We start from the raw sequence: 26473 nt of genomic DNA, 5'->3' as shown, positions 1-26473 counted from the left end.
CTGCTGCAACAACTGAATTTCTACTCTGGGGATTAGTAAAGGCTAACCTTTGTCTTTATTTTTATTTATTTATTTTTGTTATCTTTATTTCTATTTTAGCTATGTTTTTAGGTTTAATTTTATTTATTTATTTGCTACTTTATCTCGATCTTTAATGTGAAAATGGCTCCCTCTAGCGGTGACTTTATCTCCAGGACATTTTCCCCTAATATCCCTCTGAACTCTGGCTAACTTTCACCTGGACTTATGACCAGTTACAACTGAACCCGACTTGTTTCTCCTGCAGCAGTCTGAAGTTCACCATCGGATCCATCCATCGGATAAATAATATCTTCTCAATATTTAAGATTTATACACATCTAACTGCGACAGCTGCCATCTGGCGTGAAGTCCGTCAAGTGAGTTGTTATAACGTTAACCGTTAGCTTGCTAACCGTTAGCTTAGCTATTTACTTTAGCTAAGCTAATAGAGCTCTCGGCTCTCGGTGTGGCTAACTTAGCAGCTTGAAAACCCGAAGTAACGTTGATGTCATTATATCTAGGTTTTCTGCGTGTTGGTTTGCAGTTCTGCTGATGATTACTGTAATGTTACCAAACGGCTGTTTGGAGGTCAGCTAATGTAGCTCAGCAGCCCCCAGTAATAATATCCTGCATGGATCTTCTCAGCCAGTAGAGGGCAGTGCTGTCTCGCTAAAGAACTTTTATCCATGGTCTGTTGTTGTGTTACAAACTGATGTCTAGAGGTAAAAGTACTCAGATGTTTCACTAAAGTAAAAGTAGCAATACCACTGTGCAAAAATACTGTAAGTGACAGAACTGCTTTTCAAATCTTACAGAAGTTAAAGTCTAAAAATTATTAGCATCAAAATATAATTGAAGCACCAGAGGTAAAAGTGCTCATTATACAAGAATGGTCCATTTTGGAATGATAAATATATCACTGTACTATAATGTGTACATCACTTTAATGTTGCAGCTGGTAAAGGAGGGGTTCTTTCATCTAAATTATAATGCCAGATAGCTTACTCCCTCACAATTCACCACAATTTCTTAACTGATTTATATTGTATATACAATCTAAATCTAAATATTTAAATATTAAATATTTAAAGGGCGCCTGGGATGCTTTCATAAAAATTCATCCACGTTGAGAGTATTGTTTTAACAGGATAAAGTGGTGTTGTGTCAGTATGCTGGTTGCCATATTCCTTGAGTGCCGTAACTCACTCTGTCTTTGATGCTCTGTCTGTCCGAGTTAGATCAAATGAATGATTCATAATCAATATATTAATTAAAGCTTCATTTTTATACAAGTAATCTTCATACTGGTTTAAATAAACAATTTGATTGGGGAATGTTGATCCCATCTTTGCTGAGCAACAGTTTTGTGTGAAAGGAATTAAAGGCCTGTCCCAAATATAGGCCTGTTGATTTCAGTGATTTAAGCAAATAATAGCCCAGGCTATTAATTGAAGTTTTACGGTATTTCCATTATATGCTACTACGTATTATACAAATTATATAGTTTTTACTCCACTACCTTTTTATTTGAATGCTTTAGTCACTAGTTTATTTGCAAATTTAGACTATTAAATATAATATAAATGAACTAAAAATTATGATTCATTATTATAGGTGAAGCTACCTAGCAGTATAGAGAGCATGTAGGATTAGCTCTACTCTTGCCAACTGCTGCGATGTACACATGAATGCATCAAGATAATCCAGCAATATGATATGAGCCTGAAATGTGCCATACTGCATCATGATTTTTTGTACTTTAGGTATAAATGTATTTTTCACTGTAGTATTGCTACTTTTACTTCACTAAAAGATCTTAATACTTCCTCCACCACTGATCATCTGCATTTAAGTGAATGCAGCATAGAAATGGCAAGAAAGTTGCACTTTCCTCACAATTAAAGTGCTCCTCCCCTCCTCAGTTCACTGTTCAGGTCAGTATGTCACATTAAGTGCCAGACATAGAGAATATGCAGTTTATTACGCACATGAATAGTATTCCATTAAGAGCATAGTGCGCTCGTTGTTGAAGAATATAATTGTAGTGGTTTGAGCAGTTCCCAGTAGATCTCTCCCCCAGAGCTGAAATGAAAATTATGCCCTTTCCACTAACAAGCTTTCTAACTGACCTCCACTGAAGAAATGGACTCAGACCCTTTTGAATCTTTGAGCACTACCTCCCAAATTATACGTCTAGCAGGTTTAAGAGTTCCTGAAAAATATCCTCCCACCTTCAGGCAGTAATCACACTCAAGATCAGTGTGTCTCTATACCTGCTGAGCACAGGCAGGTCAACGATCTGCCTCCTCATCCTGAGTCACCAGAGGGATTTCTTGTACTTCCTGACACACGTCAATAAGCTCCTCCTGCACTAGATCTTTTCAGCGCACACCTTTATGTTGAATTCTCTTCATCTCAAACAAGTTTAAAAGACCCCCTCTCTCAACTGGACAGCCTCACTCAGCAGTTTCTTCAGTTGCTGCCATAATTTAAGAAAAACTTTAGGAAACTTGGGGACAGCAGAGCAAGCCAGAAACACAACACTGGCAAATTAACACCATGCGAAGTTGTGGTAAATGAGCGAACAAAAACGAACTTATCCCTGTATTTAAATAATTGTCACATCTCCACTTTCTCAGGATTTTCACCTTTGACTATTCAGAACAGCTGGGTCACATGGGTTATAAAATAAAAACTCCCATACAAATGAGACAAAGGCAACAGTTTCATCTTTCAGAGGACAAAGTATTCAGCTTTTCACTGCTCCTGACAGTAGAGGCCATCACCATCGACTTGTCTGCTACCTATCAGGAAATATCTGCTGTTAGACAACCGTTGGTTTGCTTGTTTACTAAATGTTTATGAAAACACATGCGTATTTCCTACTTGGTGCATATCTACAAAGTATGATAGTCCTGCCATCATGAGGTGAACATCTTGCTTAATTAACCAATACTGCGTGGTGGACCACAGATAGTACTTTTGAACAACAAGCCGTTTTGTGCATACTGATCCCTGTAGCTTGAAGCCATGTTACAGAATTTCTGTCTAGCTCTGTTTTGGTCTCCACCACCTCCTGTTGTAGCTGCAAAATTCTTCACTGTGATCACCAGCTCTTCCTTGATTTTGTCTGTTTGGTGCTGTGCTGGTAGAGCACAGTGGAGCTCTTTGGCTGAAAATAGCTGCGTGTTGTGCAAGAGGTTGATGAGAGCAGTGAGACTGAATAGAAACAGTAAAGCTGTGAGCTGTAAAACCAGGGTCTAAAAGAATCTAAAAAGCACCGTAGAGCTTAGAGGAACTGCAGAGTAAAATTCTGTGTAGTTACACCGCTACAAGCAAAGTCCTCTCTCATGGCAGATAGCAGCATTAAAGGTCCAGGGTGTAGGATTTAAGAGTCTTTATTGGCTGAAATGGAATATAATTATATAATGGAATATAACAATTCAAGTGTGTTTCTCATTAGTTTATAATCATCTGAATCTAAGAATCGTTGTGTTTTCGTTACCCTAGAGCAGTGGTTTTCAATTTTTTTTGTGCCCAAGGCACACCAAAGGGCAAGCCGAAATCTCAAGGCACACCTGTAATTAAAATTCCGACTCACGCACAGCGACAAATAGGTTCCCCGTGAAGGTTTTTTTTTTTAATTTCATTTATTTTAATTACATTTTTTAGCTAGAGTTTGCCTCTTTATTAGGAAATGGGTGCACACTACATACTGATACAGTCAATTAAAAATTCATTCATAACTTTTTCTATTAGCTCAGTTGAATATTGCAATAATAATGTGTAGTTATCACAAAGTCCCACGGCACACCTGGGTTGGCATCACACCTGGATTGGCATACCATTTGAGAACAACTGCCTTAGAATGAGCAGTTTATATCTACATACGGAGCAAGTCTTCGTCCACAGAGATTGCCATGTTGTTTCCACAGTAGCCCAGAACAGACAAACCAAAGACTTGCTCTAGGGAGGGCCATTCACGTTTTCGCCATTACTTGATTCGTCATTTTGTCTATAAAATGGAAAATAGAAAATGCCCATCTCCAGTTCTCAGAGCCCAAAGTGATGTCTTCAAATAGCATGTTTTGTTTGACCAACAGTCAAAAACCCCAAAGATGCTAAAATTACAATAATCTAAAATGACAAGCCATGGCGATTTAGGGGTTTGGGCACTGACCATTTGCCACAACACCCACAGTTCCTGTCATTTCTCTACTGTTGGCTATTCAATGTAGGCAAAATTGCCCCCTGTCAGATTAATTAGAATAAAGACAATGATGCAAAAGAGTACAGCTTTACTCTCATTTTATAACATAAAATACAAAGGACATTACAAAGTCACAACACCACAATGATTAATCTGTCGTCAAAATTTTGTCATTTGTCTTTGATTTACTTACTAGAAGTGATAGTCATGATCATGATTTCATACTAAATACGAGCACTCACCAACAACTGGCTTCATCTACACATCTCCATGTCCTTGACCTCCAAGAGTAGAGCACAACAAGGTGACGGTTGAAACCACAGGGCTGAAAACAACATTTTCTGTGTTGCAGGCTCTCTTTTTTAAGATAATGGTGAAGAGAGTCCACTGAGGGCCTGAATTTGACCGATCGACCCACAGAGGTACAGCACAGGTCGGGTACTGTCGAAGGCTAATGGCTCGCGAAGTCACACCAGGTAAAGCCTGCTGAAAAATTTGAAATGTACCAAAACGAAATATCACTTCAAGCACAGAATATTGGAAAAAATGGAGCTGTGCTGAAGAGAGGGCAAGTGGGACTGTGAGTGTGTGTGTGAGGGCAAGTGTGTAGGTGTGTGTGAGTGAGTGAATGCGTAGAGGAGCTGATCCTATCAGACTCTTGTCAGGTCCTGTTGGGTTTTTCTATATAAACCTGTGAGCAAGGAGACTTGTGCTGCACTTTCACTTTTTTTAACCCCCTTCCTGTCTATATGTCTCTCGCTCACTCACTCACACACTCACACACACACACACACACACACACGTACACTGTCAGTCTCTTCCTGTTTTCCTCTGTCTTTCTACATTTCCCCTTTTCTCACATCATTAGTCTCCCCATGTCTCTTCTTGCTCTCTCCCTGGAGCTCAGTGAGGATTTAGGCCTCCTCTCCTCCTAGACTCACCTACATCCTTTCATCCTGTTCCCTCCTCTCATCCTCCTCCTCTTCACTCCCCTCTCCCTCCTTTTCTTCTCTCTTCTCTCCTCCCTCCCCCCCTCCTTGCTTAACCTGCTTCCTGAGCCCAAAAAATAAACCCACACACACAAGCAAACACACACACACACACACACACACACACACTGGCACATTACACACTGTGCACACGCATACAGAATCAAGCCCAAACCCATCTGCAGCCAGCAGCACAACATCTAATCCTTATGCTTGGGGAGGAGGGGGACCTTGCAATCATTCCTGCTCTCTTTCTGCCCCACCATTCATTTTCTTTTCTCTTCTTCAATCATTTTCTCCATCCTTTAATGCGTGCCCAGCATCCCACTGGTAGGTGCCGCTTTTGAGGACGCACTGGAACGGCTTCCTCTTTTCTGGACCTCTCTTGTCTAGTCCAGTGGTCGTCACTCGTGTGCCACGAAGACGCACGCAGAGTCAAACCACAAAAGCCAATTTCACTCTTCGGCACACCTTCTAATAAAAAAGTGGAAATAAGCTGCTGTAGTATTTGGTTGGGATGAAAACCTGAAGCCTGTAAGCTCTGCGTGGCACATGACTGAAAGCCGCTGGTCTTGAAGTGATGATGCGTTGTGATGCTGCTGTCCTGCTGCGCTGGACGCTGCTGCCGCCCTGTGGCCACCTGCCTGAACCGCAACCCCCTCTTCTATAATGACCGTTTGATTTTTAGAGGAGTTGCATCACGACCCTCCCTCACTCACTCACTCACACACACACACACACACACACACACTCACTCACACACTTACACACACCATCACCACCTCTGCCTCCCCTCTCCATCCACCCCCCACACCACCACCACCTCCACCATCACCACCACAACCCCTCCTCTCTGGGTTGGATAAATATTGCTGGAAGATATATAACGTGTTGCTATGGTGATCAGCTCGTGGGTTTTTTTTTTTTCATGGCATTTGTGGAAGACAGGGACATGCTGGTGCGCAGGGAGCTCTGAAGATCTGGTGTGTGTGTCTGTGTGTGTGCAAGCATGTTTATGTTTGAGAGAAAAGGGTGGAGGGAGAGGAGGGGCGGGTGGAGGTGGTGGTGGTGGTGGTGGTGTGGGGGGGTTTGGCGGTGTCTCCTTTTGAAGAGGAGGAACATTCACAAAAACACAGCAGACCCAAAAATAGGAGACAATCTCTCAGACCTTGTGTTTTCATGCACGCCACGCACCGCTCACCTACCGTAGCCTATGTGCACAAAACTAAGAGCTCTGACTAGCAGCCGTCTCTGGGGAGTGTTTAACCTCTCTTCCTCCTCCTCTCCTCCTTCCCTGTCTCCTCCACCACCTCTCCATCTCCCACCACCACCACCCCTGCTCTCCGGCTGCTCTATCTCTCTGGGGACACATTCTCAGTCTGCCTGATTGGCTTCTGTTTATGTGCATGTGCTAATGTGTTTGTGTGTATGTGAGTGCATAAGCATGCTCTCCTCTATCAATTAGCGCAAGCTGGTGCAGCAATTAACAATACCCATTGTGTTTATGCTGTGTACGTCGCCGCACATCCGCACATGCACACAAGGGATAACTAGTGCATCATTGATCGCCAGCTGTCTGCCGTTGAAGAATCCCTAATGGTCAAGCCCACACAGACACACAATTGCTACGACGGGATGGACGTTTGTATATGTGTGTGTGTGTGTGTGTGTGTCAGTAATGGTTCACAAGACACACCACCAACTCTCTTTCAGACCAGACGGCATCCTAGGAGACACCTATATGTGTGTGTTCATGAGTGCGCGTGTGAGCTGATAGCAGCGCAGCCCAGATGGCCATCTTCGAGGGGTTTTCTGGAACATTCAGACACTTGTTGCTTCTCGTTATGTCTCTCTCTATCTCTCTCTCTCTCTTACACACACACACACATACACACACACGCACAGTGCTTCTTTTGAAGTGTGAAACAGCTTGCGGTCAGCTCTGCTCCTCTTCCATGGTTCCATCAAATGGCAGCCTTTAGAGCCTTCAGATACATGATGAAACAAAAACAACCGTGCAGTGTTAGCAGAGGAAAGCAAGACCAGATATTCTCGCTGGATGTGGCGGACAGGACAGCGCAGATCTTTATCCTCCTCTGCAGTGACGGACTGGAAGAATCAGGAGATCAAATAGTGGCATCAACTTGGACGAGCCTCATAAAGTTGACCCAAAAGTGCTGTTGACCTGGTAGCGTTCCTGTAGCACATCACAGGCTGTGTCACCTCCTCTGTTACTGTTTTTAAGTGTGGTGGTTCTTTGGCAGTGATTTAGTGAAGACAGACAGCAGCGCTTCGTTTCCAAGTGCTGTTGTGTGTGCTGGCACTGAAGCCAAACCGGCTGTCAGATCAGAGATAAACATGGAACCAAATACCTGCAAAGACTTCTGCTATAAAAGGGGAAACACCATTTTTGGCTTATTGTAGGAACTGTAGGAAAGTTAATTGAGGGCGAGGAGGGGTCAGGAAAGGGGGAGTGTATTATCAGGTTAATTCTAGCTGAAGGGGGGTAGTCTCAATTTTGGGGGAAAAGCAGCATAGGGTCTTTATTCTCACTTAGGATATATATTTTATTTCTATGCCCTGTGCTCAGTTCATGTGCCCAATTCCCAGTCTCACTTTTTCTGTGCACATTGGTGGCTGTATTAATGTTACATTAAGATATTGAGGTTTAAAGTTGACTGTAACATTTTAAATTCCTTGTGTGAGTTTCCAGGTAGCTCACCGGGTAGAGTGCATACCGCTAAGGCTGAGTCCTTACTGCAGCAGCCTGGTACAAGGCCGGCCCAGGGCCTTTTCCCGCATGACCTCCCCTCTTAGGTCTCTCTGTCAATATCAATAAAACATGAAAATATCTTAATTCTTTATACTTTGCCTCCTCTAGACAACAAGTACACAGATATTATTTTTGAATATTGAAGAAGGCCTTGTGAAGGTTTAAGTGAAACAAGGTCCAGTCCTCCTCCCCACCTCAGATGACTTATGCATCTACCAAGATTGCACAGTGCTCTAAATGTATTATTTTGATATTGAAAACGTTTTTAAATCTGCCATGGGATACAGACAAGCTCATTGATTTTTGGACAATTCTTCAATAAAATGATAAATTGTGCAGCATTTCAAGTGAGTCAGGCTCATAACTGCTAAGTAATGGCCAGTGGAAATGATTATGTTGCTGTTCCCGCATCATTAAAGTGAAATGCTATTGAATTTTGCAGGAATGCAGCAAGTTGAGATGTGCATATCGTGCATCATCTACATTTAAATAGGACCAGCAAACAAAAATTTGGCATCTTTCACAGGAAAACAGCATGCGGAATCAAAAAACAAAGGAATAACTTTTTGCATAGTGGTCCTGTAGGCTTTATGCACCAAATCTGGTAAGGATTGGATGAAATTTGTAGGAGTGTTAAAAAATAAGTGTGAGAATATCTGTGTAGGTGGAAACTGTTGTGGCCTACTTGGACAGATAGGTGTGGATAAAGACAATAATTTTCCTTCAAGGGCCTTGTAGTTTGGATGGTTTGGGTGTTAACCTTATACAAAAAGTTTCCTCTGGGCTCTGTTATGTACTTTTAAACGTCTTCTCACTAAGACACGCACAAACAGGACTAAGAGCACAGCCTTCTTGGCGGAGGTGACATGCTTTCAAACTGTCTTGGTATCCGTGTTGCTCCAGGTCTGTCCTAATCTCATTATTTTAGTGTTAAAAGATGTCAATACCCTAGAAGGTACACAACAACCTCTAGTTTTATCAGTGTAACTGCAACTACTCCAAGCCACCCCAAATGACACCTGAAATGCCGTATTTTTGTTCATGATTTTGTAATTATAATTGAATTATCTTGGCAGCCCATATTTATTGTAACTGGCTCTTTTACACTAAGATATTTTCTTTAATTGCTTCCTTTTGTGTTATTAAAATAAGTTTGCAGCACATTGTTAAAACGGAACAGTACTGATCAAAATTGTGTTTGCATGTTAAATCATTTTGCTATCCGTCCATAAACATGGCATTTCAGGTCAGCGAATGTGGCAGCACAAGCTTCCTTTCAGAGGGAAAAGGGAAAGCAGGACAAAGTAGTCTGCATCACCCCCGTGTGGTCACAAGGTTGAACTGCACAATGATCTCAAGATTTGTTTGAAGTTTGTTGACAACCTGCTTTCACAGAACTCTGCAATAGAGCAGTTAGAATAACAAACTGAGATATACAACCACTGTGCCCACCTCTCAGTAGAGCTTTTCTTCTTCTGCCCTTGGCGACTGATGACATAATAACTATCAAGTCTTTTCAAAGAGACAAAGAGATGATTAAAGGATCAGCATTTGTTAACTGAACAGGCACTGTGATAGATAATAGCTGAAACTCTCAGGTTTTTCCACTTCATTGCACCTTTTTTTATCCCTTTACGAGACTGGCCCGAGGTAACTCAGAAATTTCACGTTTGAGAGGTAAGATTATCCTCAACTGAAATAAGACCTGGCCAAGCAGATGGTGCAAAGAGTCAGTAAAACACCAAATCCAACTGGTAGAAAACTCAAAAGACAAACGCTTGTATTTTCTTTAATGTCAGAATAGTTATTGTACATGGACATCCCAATGGATTTGCACTTCTTTTTACAATATGTACCACATATAACAGCACCTACATGTTATTTACACACATTACACAAGATTGTATCACAAAGCAGTGTGTGAAATTGGCAAAACAAGTGTCCCAAGCCTTGCTGAACCATCACACACAATAGTCCATGAGTTGGCTAAGCAAAGTAAAATCTCACAGCCGTCGGCCCCAGCTAGTTCACAGGCAGCTGCCCCCTGTAATTTTCTAGGTTTAAAGCTGAAATCACAAGTGAAAGTGTTGCGACTCTTTTAAATACAAGAGGCAAAATAATAATTATGCACCAGATAATGTTCTCATCAAAGGGCCAAATGTAAACAAAGTAGGTAAAATACAAGCTTTGAAACACTCTACTGCTCTTAATGCAAATATGCAAGATCCAGTACTCGGTCAAATGTATTCTGATGTGTCAGGGAAACAGTGTATATTTGGATTATTTGTAAACATGACAATACCTAGGAGCAACAGTGTGATCGGAAAATTGCAAATAAGAATGCAGGGCATGGGTACTTTACAAATCTTTGTTGAAAATGCCTCTTGCTTGTCTCTTGTCACCCCACTACTTTAAGTGTCAGCTCACTCTGACAGTAATGATAGTCACCATTGTCTGTGTAAATTGGACTGACCTGCTTTGTGATAAAACCCTGGATTTGGGCTGCAAAGAGCAACTAAAGAAAAAAAGAATAGGATGAATTTAAGTAGGAAATAATTCGGTCAAGTGGGTGCTGGATTTGCTAGAACCCCGCATCCACAAGCACACATACAGACACTCACACACACGCACACCCACACTCACTGTTGCACAACAACCAGAGATACTGTAGCAGCTTTCTCAAAGGCAAAGACAAGTACAACACAGTAAGTGGCAGTTCTGCTGTCAGATACGCAAACACACAGAGCAGCAGCAGAATGAGATACACACGCTGACAAGCATTTTGAGTCGAGCCACACAGCGAGGAGGTGGTTCAGCCTCCCGAGGAGCCCGGGTTTCAGTCCAGTCTGGTTTGGCCAGCACTCCTCAAAGGAGGAGGAGGAAGTATGCTTGAGGAATGAGGGGAAGAGGTCTGCAAACAGTAGGGAATCAGCTCGTTTCATCTGATTATCGGATGTGAAGCACAAAGGAGCCCGGCCAAATAAACAATGTCTCAACGCAACATTCTGTAAGTTAAGGATTTCAAGTGTGATGTGTGCTCGCTTCTCTATCAGATCTACTGGGGGCAACAAAGAACATTTTCTGGGGGGGGGGGAAACAGAACACTATGAAGAGGATTTGTGAGACAACAGAGAGGGGTGAAAGATAAATGAAGACGGGGATAAATGCGTGGATTGGTAATAGTTACGTTTTTTTATTTGTAGCATTGCAACTAAGATGAAAAGGAGGAAGATTTCGATGGTTGGCCAAGGCATCAGTCCTCATCATCTGTCCAGTCGGCCACCAAGGAGAGGACAGAGGAGGGATTAGTGGTGTAGGAAAAGTTCAGAGCATCCTGTTACGTTTATGAGTAGGTGAGTCTGTGATGACATCACTACAGGGGGCAGGGCCTCGTTTACGATTGGCTGTGGAATCCAAATGGAGCGCCATCTCCTCAGCGATGAAGGTGTTGAGGTCCACATCATGAAGACCATTCCTACGACGACTGAGGGACTGGGCAGGATGAGTTGGGGAACCGGGAGGACCAGAACGCACAGAAATGCTTGCCATGGCACCACTAAGGCCTGAAATTAAAAAGAAAAAAAAAGGAATTAAGCCACAGAAAACTATATTAACTTAAGCGTCTCATTATTATAACGCAACAGCTTTCTGCTGAACATGGCGCCTTGACCTACCATGCAGTGCTATGGCCTCTCTGAAAGGCTGCAGGTCAGTCTCCACAGAGCTGCCTGTCTCTGGGGGTGCTGGTCGGCTTGCAGACACCATAGCAACTCTTGGCGGGGCGCGTGCTGTCCGTGGAGGTGGAACTTTGCCACACAGGAAGCTGATAAGGTCCTCGCGCCTGATAGTTCTTCTGCGCTTCTTAACCCATGCAATCACATCCTTATTCCTGCGCTGGTGGCCTAAGTGAATGCCCAGGTCATAGCTCCGTTGGCGGGCCTCCATACTCTCTGATGATACACAAGGACAAATGGTTTTACAAACAAAGTTCATCTACACCAATCTTATTTACATACAGTACTTCCTGCAACAAAAATAGACAGTGATCCACAAGATAGGTAGTAGTCAGAGTTACTTGCCTTTATACAGGTTAGTGACAGCTGTGGCTGCATTCTGGAAGGGCACCCAGAGGGAGAGGCCCTGCTGCTGACACACTCGGTCTGTAAATTAAATTCAAATTGTGAGTCAGGTTGTCATAACTTTCCAATGACAGACTGGTGTCATTGTTGCTACATATACCTCACAATCCTTTTCTCAAGCTCTCCTCAACAGAGGTGTTCAAGCTTTTACTTTCAGAAAATACAATTGTATGTGTGTATACCAAAAGAGGAAACTAACAGTGATGGTATTATCGGAAGCGAGCATTTTCAAACTAAAGTTTTAGTCTAATGGCTGCCTTCCAAGGTCTCATTATACCCTTTCTATACCTAAAAACAAACAATTTCGATGGTCTTATGGAGAGTGTTGCACAGACAAAGCATAGTGTTAAAGAAAAAACAGCATATACAAAGACATATAAAACATCCCAGCTAAGGATTGGGCTTGCAACAAAAACACAAGATCAAAATCTCACTGCCTACACAGTTCTCCACTCCCAATCATAACTCTGATGATTTAAATTTTGACAGCAAATCCTTACATCTATATTCTGCAGGAGCTGTCCATAGGGTTTCCTTTACAAATGACTCACTGGTATTAACTTTTATGAAGCTGCAGCTGTGTTTCAGTCTGAACATACAGTGGGGGGAGCCTGGAAGCAGAAGCATTTTGCCAAGCAGCATTTCTAGACTAAGTGGAGGATAATGACTGCACTTGACAAGTAGTCAAGAGCCTCTCTGGCAGTTTGGTGAACAAGGTCATCTTGAACATTCATTTTACACCCAGCAAATAACTTGCTGGTCAAATCTAACCAACCATGATGTCACCATTTTAAATATAGACGATTTAAATGGAGGCCTACGTTTATTTCCCGTTTCAGTATGTGCTAATAGCAGAAGCTGACAGGAACCCAAGTTATTTCCGAGCAACACGATATCATCGTTATGTTCAAAGCACTCTGCAGGGCAGAACGAGACTTTAACAAAAAAATGTTTACTTTAATCCATCGCCATTTTGTTCTTGATATTGTATTTGAAACAATGCAGTCGTCAGAAAAAGGCCATAGGACTGTGTGTTGGAATAAAATGTCATCGTGCCGTTACTTATCAAAATACTCCACACCACTGCGACAATTAACTATCGCAGCGTTAGACTATCAACAAACGAGTTGTTTTCAGTCGGCAAACTCCTCCCTGTGTATCGCCATTTTGACGAGCTAGGTAACTGTTAACGGGTGGACAAAACATTTTAGTGTGAGCCATGTTGTGCCCAAACATTGTGCGAATAAATGTGCTTAAACAGTGAATACACACACCGCCGAGTTAGCCGGTGGTTTGAGAACCACTTAACTCGAGCACTTGTAAATACACTGGGCTCTGGTGGACCTCTGACAACTCAGGCCACTGTGCGCGAGACTCAGCCCTGTTGTCCCACACTCTGACACGGTGACCGGCTGTTAGCAGCTGCTAGCGTTAACACTGGGTTAGCGTTAGCTTCCCTCGGCTAACAACGAAACAGGGTCACGATATCGACGGGAGAACCATATCGATTTTGTTAACAATTAAAAGAATACGCATTCTGGTGTCACCCAACAACCACGAAAACAAACCTAGATGTGGAGAAACAGCTGCGAATAGCTAACACTGTTAGCCTAGCCGGTGCCCTTTGTGTCTCTCTCCGCAAGCAGGATTAGCTTTCATTAGCGTTAGCTCTGGCAGTTAGCTAGCTTGACTTGAACTTAGGTATCGTTGGTACAGACCTTTGTAGAGCTGCGCTACCGCGGTGGCTGAGTTCTGAAAGAGGTGCCACAGTTTCTGTTGGCTTTGTTCCGTCTCCTCCTCGTTTGGATCATCCCTTTCGGCCTCTGCTAGACACTGCCGTTCCCATTTTGAGAACCAGTGTTCGGGGCCGTGCTCTTGGATCTCCGCTTCTCCCTCCTCCTTCTTCTCCTCCATAGCTAATGTTAGGCGTCAGCTAGTAGCTTAGCAGCTAGCCTTCGAGTGGAATATAGAATCGGTTGGTTTCCGGAGAAACTAAACTGTCTTTTCTATTTTCTGTATTCTATCAGAACAACCCTAACAATCTTCAGAAACGAAGAAAAACAGTCGTTGTTAAAGTAGCATTGTGCATATGTTTAAATCCGCCCGTACGCCCAGTGTAAAACACGAAACTACAGAGCACGATGACAACACCTAAGAATTTCTGGAACTGACCACGCCCATATCGCTGTACTAGAATTGTGATAGGCTGCAGAGATTTCTGTAGGCGGTTCTTGGTGCTGAACACGAAGCCTGATTGGACAACGACAAAAAAAGAGAAAAGGTCAGAGAAAAACAAAGTTGATCCCACCCAGGAGATTCTTTGTAGCCTGCCATACAGCATTCTGCCCAGCAGGGGGCAGCCTGGCCATGGAAATGCGGACCACTAGGATATGCAGTTGAAAGTATAAGGACACCCCTGTCCTGTTTACACTGCATACTTACTTTGTGCTTTTGGTCTGAGGCTGCTTTTCATTGTTAAAGCAACCTATAGTTTGGGGCGGCAGTAGCTCAGTCCATAGGGACTTGGGTTGGGAACCGGAGGGTCACCTGTTCGAGTCCCCGTCCGGACCAAATATGGAGCGTGGACTGGTGGCTGGAGAGGTGCCAGTTCACCTCCTGGGCACTGCCGAGGTGCCGAACCCCCCCAACCGAACCCCCCAACCGCCCGGGGCGCCCGACCAAAGGGCAGCCCCCTCACCCCGAGGTCTCTCCACTTTGTGCATGTATAGGTCCTGTTTGTGCATGTGTGTGTCTTTCAGACCTGTGTGTAATTGACAAGCAAGAGTGAAAACGTTGAATTTCCCCTCAGGGGGATTAATAAAGTAAATAAAACTTAAAACTTAAACTTAGTTTCAGTTTAAGGCTGTTAAACTTGCTACTGGGGGCAAGTGACAATTGTAGGATAATGACAACCCACAGAAATCAGAAAAAACATACATACAAGCAATATGTCTTGGTGATTCGGTTGCATTAACAATAAATACAAAAGTTACTGTTCCTACAGTAAGTATGGGAAAAAAGAAACAATTCAAATGGGGTTTTTTTTAAACAAAGAGCTACTACAGTATCTGAACTAATAAAGAGCAATCAAGATAGTAAATGATTCAGTAACATCCATTATTCTGTTACTTAAAATTAGCCACCATAAGCTGCTGATCATAGCAGACTAATTAAGGCTGTGGGAGCCAAACCTCTGAGCAGAGATGACTTATTAATGCAACTTTTCATTTGTAAGAGTAATATTAACAGTGTATTATTTCTTCTTTCAGAAGTTAAATAGTGCTCTAAGGACAATCTTAATAATACAGGGCATGTGATTTCAATTCTGTTGCAACATTTCGGTGACTTCCTTCAACCTGACAAAACCAAGCCCATAATTAAAATGTTTTTCCTAGTCTGGTGTGTAAAAACTTGACTGGCCTGCAGAAAGCCTTGACCTCAACCCCATCCAACACCTTTGGGAGGAATTATGCTGACTGAGGGCAGGGCCTTATCACCAAACATGAATGCCCCTCATGGTCCCCCATGATCCTGAAAGCAGATTAACAGATATTGTCAGGAGATGGATAACACTATACACCGTGTAAAGGGTCATCCCTTATCATCACTTTTTATCACATAGCTTGTGGTGCTTCTTGGGTGCAGTTACAGTTGGTCCGAGATGTTGAGGAGGAAAGTTCAATGTCATGTCAGTTTGACAACAACCACAATTCTAGGGGCTGAGGATTAAAGAGGAGTCCAAAGATCAGCTACATTTATTACAGTAACTCACTGATTACATGCTTGCTCACCTTTCCCTCTGTCTTTCTCTCTGTCTGACTGCACTGGTCTCTGCGTCGGACTGTACCCCTCTCTCTTTGAATCTCTATTTCTGACTCCTCTTCTTGCTGCAAATTCTACTGTTTTTTTTAAAGATGTCTCAGGGGGAGAAGGTTGTTTGCAATGTTGAAGAGTATTTCCAGGAACGAGGGCCAACTGTCACATTTAGCAACTTGCACTACTGTGTTCACGAGACGAGGTTCTGCCGCAAGGGAGGTGCTGAAAAACACATCCTCAACGATGTAAGGTAGGGCATGATAGTTACCTGTGAGTGTGTACGTGTATACACACACCTTCCCACGGCACTATATGTAATGACTGCATTATCAATTGGTGCTGACTGTATGTTAGCATGCTACATGTATGAGGCAACACTCCAGGTGCTTCTTCCTTAATATCGTATGCACCATGGTTGCTATACATCAGACAGTAAGTATTTTATGAGATTGTGTGTTTGTTGCTCATTTTATTGAACCTGTATATCATTCAACACATTTTATAGGAACTTCGTCAGTCTGTTTATTTGTGTATTATTGAGGAAAGCTTAGACAAAAAAGAAAATCCAGAACAAACAAAGTCAAACATGTCCTGGTATAAGATGGTCAAATGGGATGCATTTACATTATACATCTGTATTTTCATGCTATTGTCATCAGAGCTTTTGGCCAGAGCCTTTTAGGCAACATACAATGAGTTGAATTAAAGTAATCAAAGCATGAATGACATTCAAAAGGCCCCGAATATTACAGATTACAGAAATTTCAATTTCAGTAGTACTTGCTCGATGCTACTGTACTTCCTGTTCCACTGCAAAATGTCAAAACTGGACAATGAAGATGTTTTTATGAATTATACTGTCATCCACTCATGCACATGGAAGGATGTGGTGGCCTGAATCTAATGAGTAGTGAAAGATAATCTGTGTCTGGATTACCATATGGTAATACTGAAGTGGAAATATTATAGAAATATTTAAACAATGATGCCAGCATGGTTTCATGAAAAAATACTATCAGGTGTCGGACAGTTGTATGTAATCATTTTTAAATGTAACCCGTAATTGCCTGACTTATGAATGTAAATCTTTAACATGAGAATGTTGCACTTTCAAGGTCCAGTGTCTAAGATTTAGGGGGCTTTAGTGGCATCTAGTGGTGAGGATTGCAGATTGCAACCAGCTGAAACTTCTCCCCGTTTGAATTCCGTCAGTGTTCATTGTTCAGGAGGTTTTATTGGGAGCTAAATTATCCACAGAAGTCTCTTCCTCTCCAAAACAAACGGACCAGCTTATGAAACCCGGCAATAACTGAAAAAAGCAGTTTTACATTAAAATGCGGCTCGGCATGTTGAAGACGAGCGCCTGCTAATGTGTGCTCACCCTTTTTCTCTCATAACTTAAGATCCAGACATTCAGAAAGTTTTTACTGGGAGCTGAATTATCCACAGAGGTCTCTTCTTCTCAAAAACAAACAGACCTAGGAATTTAAACTGGGTAAAACACTAAATAAATCAATTTTACATTACAAATCAGTGTTTCTCTTATGCTGCTTGTTGCAGAGGGGTTGCTAACTACAGTGGTCAACACAAAAACGCAAATGTCCCTATCCAGAGTCAGTGTTTGGTTTGTCTGTTCTGGGCTACTGTACAACATGGCAGTGCAACATGGTGCACTCAGTGGGTTCGGACCTGCTCCCTGTGCAGATATAAACGGCTCATTCTAAGGGGACAAAAAAAAACAATTGTCATTTTCAGGTGATTATACACTACAATAGAAAATACTTTTTATATTATATTCCATTTCTGCCAATATATCCCCCGAATCCTACACACTGGACCTTTGAAGGTTTATCTTTGGCTTTTAAAGCTACAATATATCATGGTAATTGGACAGAATTCATTCTAGATTGTTGATGTGCTGGTTGTTTGTTGCAGTGGCATCATGAGACCTGGGATGAATGCCATCATGGGCGCCACCGGAAGTGGCAAAACATCGTAAGAAACATGCAAACACACAGGCACTGTGTCACACACACACACACACACACACACACACACACACACACACACACACACCCACATGAATATTGTTTCTCTTACTGTCAGACTCCTGGATGTGATCGCAGGAAGAAAAGACCCTGCTGGACTGAAGGAAGGAATAGTGATGGTGGATGGCAAAGTCGTCACGTCTGAGCTCAGGCTCAGCTCTGCCTATGTGGTCCAGGTACACATACACAAACATACAAACGCTTTTTGACGTTACTATAATTTGGAATTCTCTGAGTTGTTTGTGCCTTCATCACCCATGTGCCTCTAGGATGATATCCTGATGGGCACTCTGTCTGTGAGGGAGAACCTCCTGTTCAGTGCCAACCTGCGTCTCAACCCTCGGGAATACACCACCGTGGACAAAAACAGCAGAGTAGATGCCATCATACAAGACCTGGGCCTTACAGACTGTGCAGACACTAAGGTACAGTGTTACATACACAAACTGCATAATAGCTGCACATCGCTCAGTGTACTGCAGTGCTGGAGGAGTATTTACTCAACCTTGAAGGTTTTAACTTTCCGAATATCTTACTTAAGTATAAGCAGGAGCAAATGAACAAGTAGTTCATCTAAAAGTGTTTTTGCAAGAAAATGTATCTACATTACTTTTTTTTATGACTACCCATAGGAGAGACCAGTGTTCAAATTAAAGTGCACAGATCTTCATTGGTGAACCTTGAGCAGCTCTGTAGGTGTCCATTGTCTCATATTTATGGGTGCCATGCCTTTACTTGTACTCTGTAATGGTGTACTATATTTCAACTGTAGCAAAGTCAATGAAAAGTGACTTACAGTATTCAAAAGTAAAACTACTGACGTCAAAACAGCTTAAAGCCTACATGTTTAAAAACAAGTTACATAGATTTCGGGGGGGGTGCAGGGGGGATGTCTCCCTCAATATTTAGGACATTTACACCCCTCCACCCAAATAAAAACAAGTAAGTTGCAGAGGTCTTCCACTTTTACAAAAGTTCAAAATAAAAAAAATCAGTCTAAATTCAGTGTTTGATGCTCAAAATTTGCTGGCAGAGGACCCCCAACCCTCCGTTTAATTTGTGCTCCTTCCCGCTGCTGAAACGAAATCTATGCCCCTGTTACCAGGAGTATTTACTGTTTTTCAGCCTTGCTGTTAATCTCAGCACTTAAGTGTTTTGTGTGTGTGTGCAGATAGGGACAGAGTTTCTGCGTGGTGTATCTGGAGGTGAAAGGAAGAGGTGTAGCATCGGGATGGAGCTCATCACCTCTCCCTCTCTGCTGTTTCTGGATGAACCGACCACTGGACTGGACTCTAACACTGCAAACTGTATCATCAATCTACTGCACAAGTACAACATCATTTCTAAATTATCTCACATCAGGCAACACATGCTACATATATACATAAGATACTAAAGCATACTGCTGCTGAAGATGACAACGCTTTAATACTGATGCCCCACAAATCCGCTGCATCTTCACCATACACTGCCGTGTTTGTGTTTTCTCTACCAGTATGGATAAAAACAAATTTCCATATGTGTGTTAAGGCTCTCCAGAAGAGGTAAGACTGTGATCTTCTCCATCCACCAGCCACGCTACTCCATCTTCAGACAGTTTGACCATCTGACTCTGATGCATAAAGGGGAGGTGGTGTACGCAGGAGCGGCAGATCATACACTGGAATACTTCACAAACCTTGGTATGAGTGTGTTTGTGTGTTTACTATGCAAGGTAGGAATGTGTAGTAATGTATGGTTGTATTTCTTCATAGGTATGCACAAGTATGAATGTATGGCTGCATGTTTGTACATAGTTATAGATAGATATGTATGGTTTTACTGTATTTTCTCAAATAATGGCCGGGGGCATGGTCACCACAAACAAATACAGGCAATGGGGGAAAACAAAGGTGGATAAACTCCTGGTGCCCGAGACACCAAAAAAAAAATGCACGTTAACTAAGAATAATGCACATGTCCATTACCTATATAAATTCAACAATATGATCCATGCAAATATTTAATAAAAGCTTTATAAAGAAATGAATGGATTCTTTTCACTAAAGGGGGCTTTAATCTTAAACAGATACAGAAAGTGCTGAGTAATGCAGTAACAAAAATTTAACAAAGGAAATGGAAACGCATCAAAAAAGACAGAGGTAGAGTCAAATAGAATGAATTTAAAACGGCCTCTCTCTAATATAAGCTTGCTTCAAATAAAAGCCTGGTACCATCTGCAGTTGAGGTAAGTAAAGGCCCCATTTACTATTTGAGAATTTACAGTTTAAATATATGATGTACCGTCATGCATAGATATATTTCTATTTGTATTCATTTAAGTTCTGCTTCTGTTCAGTTGTTAATTGAGCATGAATGCTAATAAACTCAATCTCAAAGGTGTAGGATCTTGACTGGGAATATGTCTGAATATAATATGATGAATCCTTATAAAGAAAAGGGTAAGTTATTCTATTGCCTCTGATGTCGTGGTGCGTGTTCTATATTTAAATATTCATACATTATATTCTGCTACTGCCATATAAAACGAAAAAAAACCTGGTTGTCTAGATGGTGAACTACTGTTTTATTTAAATTATTTAATACCCTGTCGGGATAATGTTTGCATTTATAGAGGCACTCATCACAGTGTTGCACATGTTGTATCATGTATTTTTATGTGTGTTTTGGTACAGGCTACCAAATTGAGTCCTTTGACAACCCTGCTGATTTCTTCATGGACATCACAAATGGAGAGGCGAAATCAACATTTACATCACCCACTGCAGGTACACACACACAGTTTCATTATATCGCACCAACAGATGCTCTAAGCATGTTTTTTTTGGTAATTTGTGGGTAAGAACACGTCTGCGTAACAAAGTCAGATTGGGCTAAAATCAGTTATCTAGATGATTGAAAAACTAGATGGCTAAAAAAAACCTACTTGTTTTCTTTTAGAATTAGATCGATTTCCTGTCTGTACAAAGAGTATGAAGCCAGAACCTAGAGTTGATTAGCTTAGCTTAGCATAACTCCTGGAAGAAGGGTTGTTGTTATTTTAATTATGTTTATTTTGCTGTCCTTATCTACAACATGCCGATGTGTAACGGCTTCTCTGTTTTTCTACAGTAGAGTGTTATAACCCACTGGCAACCAAGTACCGACAGTCGCAGCTGTGCCAGGATGTGCTTGAGGAGTTGAACCATGTAAACCAGAGCGCTGCTGAAGGGCTCAAAGGTGAAGAGGAACCAGTCGACTATGCTACCTCTTTCCTCTATCAGGTTAGTGAACTCCACAATTTAGAAGCACATCAAAGATATTGGACAAAACATGTTTCTCTCATTTAAACTATATGAGATAATTATCCATTTGAGGCAATTAAAATCTCAGTTGTGATTCATTTAGTGATTACCCAAAATTGAATCGAATCTATGTTGCATAGCAGAGTTCAGTGACTGTGCCAGCCAGCTGGAAAGATAGTGTGCTTGGCTGCCCGCTGAATGAACCCTGTTTATAACTGTCATCATACCCATAAAATATAACTTCTGTGTGCCTGTGTGTGTGTGTGTGTGTATGTGTGAGACAGATGCGTGTGGTGTGTGGCAGGACAGTGCTGAACAGTCTGAGGAACCCTCAGACCTCTTATGCCCAGTTGGCTCTCAACATCTTCTTTGCAATTCTGGTGGGACTCATTTATTACCAAATGCCCTTAACACTGCCCGAGGCTCTACAGAACAGGTACAGTATGTGTAACAGACAGCATAACAGCCAACCTAGTTTTCAGCACAGTGTGTCTGCTCTATTTTCACCTCTGCACACTCCTGTCATAACTGTGTCACCTTTCCTCAGCCCACCAAAATACAACATTACTTCATGAAAATAGAACATAATATCAAAGGTTTTTCTTTGTTGTTTGAATACAAAAATAATTGCTTAGGCTGTCAATGCAAAAATGATAAAAATGTAAAAAGAAAAAAAACAGTATGTAGCACTGGGGTATGAAAGCTGAATTCAATTTAAAATATACTAAATTAGTGATATAAGAAGCTATACCATATGAGCCATATAAGAAGCCAAGGTGTCATGTAGGGCTGCCATGATTAGTCGACTAATCGATGACTAATCGACTATTAAAATAATCGGTGACTATTTTAGTAGTCGACTAATCGGTTTGAGTCATTTTTCATAGAAAAGTACTATAAAAGTACCCCAAAATACTCTTACTGCAGCTTTTTACGTTCAGATATTGGCAGTTTTACACACTCTCCAGTGACAGTGAACTAAAACCCTTTGGCGTGAGTACGAAACAAGACATTAGATGACGTAATTTTGGGGTTTGGGCGAGACAGACCGACATTTTTCAACATTTTAACACATTTTTCGATGAAATGATTAGTCGACTAATCGAAGAAATAATCGACAGATTAGTTGATAATGAAAATAATCGTTAGTGGCAGCCCTAGTGTCATGTAATTTGTATTCAGCAAGTGACAACATTTCACAGTAGTCTTACCTGAATCTGCTGTTATACTTGTTCCTTTGTGGGGATAAAACCCACGTCAGGGTGACATTTTCTTCTTAACTTTCCATCAGATGAACTGATAATCAAATACCTCTCTCTCTTTCTCTCTCTCTCTGGACGACAGGAGCGGAGCGTTCTTCTTCCTTATCATCAACATGGTGTTTGGGAATCTCTCTGCTGTGGAGCTCTTTATAAACGAAAGGGCGATCTTCATGTGAGTGAAAGATAAAGGCTGTGTGTGTAAGCACATTGAAGTGCAGGTTCAATGCCCAGATGCATCTATGTGGATCACTTCTCTTTTTAAGGCTATTTAAAGGATAAGGCTGATGTTACTCTACATGTTTATTATTGTACAACAAACAACAGCTATGTCTTAGTACTACTTAAAGTATTGTCTGGCTTCCCTTTTCTGTCTGCGGCACTCGGCCCCAAGCCCACTGGTTCCTACAGAAGATATAAATCTTTAACAGGCCATATAGTTTTGTTTCTAAGTACTTATAGATTGTCAGTGAATCCTATAAATCTTTTATAATCCCATGTTTTTTTAACTGTGGCACAGTATTTACATGTCTCTTGATAGCCTTTGCTCATTTTTTGTCGCAGTCACGAGAACTCCAGTGGCTATTACCGCACCTCTGTCTACTTCCTGTCCAAGATCTTCGCTGATCTCATTCCCAATCGCATCATCCCCATCTTTGTATTTTCAGCCATCGCCTACTATATGATGGGTAAGTCTCACATATCCAAGCATGTACTGTACACACCAAGAATGCATACCATATTGTATAATGCATATGAGGAGAGATTGCATTGTAATAAATTGTAAATGAATATTCGAGTGCTGCACAGCTTCTTTTTTTGCATGTCTTTTCATTCTGTTTAAACCTACTGTTTCTGCACAGTTGCAGATGGGGTGAGACATGACTACAGAGGGAGCCCATAGCAGACATTTGTAGCCTTACACACGGGAGGTCCTACTGGGAATGACACTTACTAGCACAGGCCCTGCTGCGATAGATCAGACTCCAGTAAGCATGTTAGGTAGCTGTGGTTTTCTCCCAGTTGGTGGTGATAACGTGAAACAGCAGTGATATTATTTGCTGTCCCCATTAGCTGGTTAGCTCCCATGCTAAAAATAAGCTGGGCTGTGCGAGCAGAAGATTCATTTGCTGCAGGTGGCGGCCTAGCAGCAATCTAACAGCGGCAAAAAGCAAGTTACATGTTGCTTAGCGTGTTCACTGACATATAGAGCAGGTTAGGACATCTGATGTTTGCTTGTTAGCATCACATCCAACTAATTTAATCCAGCGAATCACTTTATTAAAATTGAGGGTTTTCTTCAAGGGTATTTTGTTAGGGTGATGACCTCATAAAATATGATAACAGACAATTAAAGCTTCAATAGAAATCCTCAGTAGAGGCTTCGAACGTAATGAAAGGGCATTCAGTACAGCCCTAGAAAGCAGCAAAAGTCCAGGATTTTCTCTGCATTGGTTCGGCTTCATCCCAAGGGCATTCAAGTTTTAAGGAATAAAATCTAGATGACAGGAAGCTGCCTGACTCCAGTTCTGTACGTCCTCCTAATTTATGCTCCTACTGGTGATCTCTTTTTGTCTGGAACCTTTCATTTGACCTTTCAGCCATGTCTGACCCCACCAGGGGGAACCTGCTAAAAGCCATTCTCTGGATTTTATTAAAATGTACATTCTCATTGTCATGTCTGTCTTCCTGCTTACATGTATCCACCACTTTTTTAGGACTGAAGCCTGCCTTTGAGGCCTTCATGTGTTTCTCCCTGACCATGTCTCTGGTCAGTCTGGCAGGAGTCGGTCTGGCCTTCCTTGTTTCTGCCAGCGTATCTTCATTTGCCATGGCTAACATCCTCATTGCTCTGCCCTTCGTCTTTATGATGGTGAGACGCCGAGAAGACACACACATAAAATATACATGACTGAGATCATAATGTGCACTCTTGAAAATATATAGTAGAATTATATTTTTCACAAGCGTATTATTCCCTCTCTTTAGGTCTTTGGTGGTTATCTTGTCAATCTCAATGCCATGCTGAGCTGGCTCTCCTGGCTGAAATGGATCAGTATCTTCAGATACGGACTGAATGTAAGATATGGAAAACAGGCAAAGCGAGAGCAGAGGGGCGTGGCTGTGAGAATGAGTTCACCGGGGTTGAATTTTATCAGTGTTTATCTGTAGCGAGGAAGTTTTTCAGCGCATCTCTTTGTCCCTCTCAGGCTGCATTCATCAACGAGTTTAAGGGACAGCTCTTCTACAGCAACACCACCATGTGAGTGCGGAGCGATAACACAGCCACTCCTTAAAACACAATTACACACACACACATACACGTACACACACTGAGCCTCTCTTGTCTGTGCTGCAGTATCCCAGGGGAGCTGTTCCTGAAAGGACAGGACATCGACTATTCTGTGTGGGGCTTCTGGCAGAACCAGGTGGCTCTGCTGGGAATCATATTGGTCTGCATGTTCCTGGCGTACGTACAGCTGCGACGAATCAACCGCTGGAAATGATGCCCGTCCATCTGCTTATGTATCCATCAACCATGCAACCGTGTACTGTGTCTTTATCTTTCATCTTATTTATTCAACAGACCTTAAATGAAACACATACCATCATTTGGGGGGAAAATAAGATTTAAATTATTATTTAAAATCAACATATTAGTTGAACATCACACATTCAACCTCTCTCCATCCTTCACTCACTCACGCTCTCACTGATAAACAAACACACGTGTTGTAACATTTGACTCCCAGGTGGATAAGCTGCCACTAAGCACACTTGGTCTGTGCACGAGGGAATGTACAGCAACTGCCAAGCTGACGTCTAAGTCCATACAAAGCTTCTTACAGTGACTGACACAACATTAGCCACAGTAAAGAAAAGATGTACAGAATTTAGTATATATTACAGGAAATACTTAAGTTAAAAAAAATAATAATTAAAAAAAAAAAAAAATATATATATATATATAAGTCAGTGCCTAAAGCTATTACCTTTTTTATTAATGCCTCAGAGAAACAGTGAAGGAAATGCCATTTTATTTTGAGTGCCATATACCTTTTTTGTTACAAACTTTATGCAAGTTTTACAAAAATATATTGATAACTTATCAGCATGAGATATGGGTGTAAAGTCACGCTGTAAAACTCGATTACACGGCAGAGAAAAAGATTCACACATGACGGAGAAGCATTCAAATGAACACTTGTTTTAAAGGTTTGAAAATCATCTTATTCCACTCTGTCTGACGGTGTCACATATATTCTGTGTCATGTTGCAGTGAGGCTATATATTTACACCAAGTGAAATCCTCGAACCCAAGACTCTGCACCACTGCATTAAAAGAAAATATTTTCAATGTATTGTGCATTATTTTACAAAAAGTTCCTGTGAAATTCATCTTATTTGGAATCTTGGGGAAGTTTTACATCTCCTCTTGAATTTAAATAAAATTTTGGGTTTGAAGAATGTTGCGTAGCTGTTGCTGCGTAGTATGAGTTGGACAGCCACTGGGGTTGAAGAGATTAACCGTGGCCACCATTTTAATGTGAACTGATACAGGTTTACTGACATGTATGTTAAGTTACACAATAGGGAAGCAAAGTGTGAAGGGATACTGTGGTTTAGAAAGCTGACCCAGGTTTTCCTATCCCTCCCAGGAGACCCAGAACAAGACAGTGTAGATCGGCCGGGTGCAGGTGCCTATCTATCGTATCTGCAACACAGTCAGGGAAGAGTTGTCTTTCACATTGCATTTCATGTAATCAGATTATAAAAAAAACCTCCCTGTGCACAGTGCACACTCATAAAGTGAGAAAGGTGTATCTTATCAACGTGTGGTTTCATGTGTCAGCATGTTAGAAACATAATTCGTTGCACCTTGTTAGTAACAGAATAAAAATGTTTAGTGACTCAAATGTTCTGCAAATAACCC

General features: G+C 41.7%; 2 protein-coding genes across 3 annotated transcripts; one reads left to right on the top strand and one right to left on the bottom strand.

Moving 5' to 3' along the window:
* The first annotated feature begins 238 nt into the window (after positions 1–238).
* abcg2b (ATP-binding cassette, sub-family G (WHITE), member 2b) lies at positions 239–26372 on the top strand. Of its 2 annotated transcripts, XM_050044965.1 has the most exons (17): positions 239–398; positions 4584–4707; positions 16047–16198; positions 17884–17943; positions 18055–18172; positions 18266–18421; positions 19168–19325; positions 19527–19678; positions 20672–20764; positions 21108–21259; positions 21565–21716; positions 22625–22714; positions 23104–23228; positions 24258–24412; positions 24529–24618; positions 24750–24802; positions 24899–26372. In XM_050044965.1, exons 3-17 carry the CDS (start codon positions 16047–16049, stop codon positions 25044–25046), a joined length of 1854 nt encoding a protein of 617 aa, XP_049900922.1. In that variant the 5' UTR covers positions 239–398; positions 4584–4707; the 3' UTR covers positions 25047–26372. The 2 variants fall into 2 exon arrangements, with proteins under 2 accessions (XP_049900922.1, XP_049900923.1); XM_050044966.1 differs by lacking the exons at positions 239–398; positions 4584–4707 and having other exon boundaries at positions 14446–16198.
* hapstr1b (HUWE1 associated protein modifying stress responses b) lies at positions 9767–14254 on the bottom strand. The gene is made up of 4 exons (XM_050044970.1): positions 13851–14254; positions 12069–12153; positions 11668–11939; positions 9767–11556 (listed from the first exon to the last, which is right to left on the bottom strand). The coding sequence occupies exons 1-4, from the start codon at positions 14044–14046 to the stop codon at positions 11318–11320; spliced, it is 792 nt and encodes a 263-aa protein (XP_049900927.1). The 5' UTR covers positions 14047–14254; the 3' UTR covers positions 9767–11317.
* Positions 26373–26473: the final 101 nt, after the last annotated feature.

The sequence above is a fragment of the Epinephelus moara genome, chromosome 5 (assembly GCF_006386435.1).
Source record: "Epinephelus moara isolate mb chromosome 5, YSFRI_EMoa_1.0, whole genome shotgun sequence".
NCBI lineage: Eukaryota > Metazoa > Chordata > Actinopteri > Perciformes > Serranidae > Epinephelus > Epinephelus moara.
The sequence above is the reverse complement of the archived record's forward strand: the minus strand, read 5'-3'. Positions and strand labels throughout refer to the sequence as shown.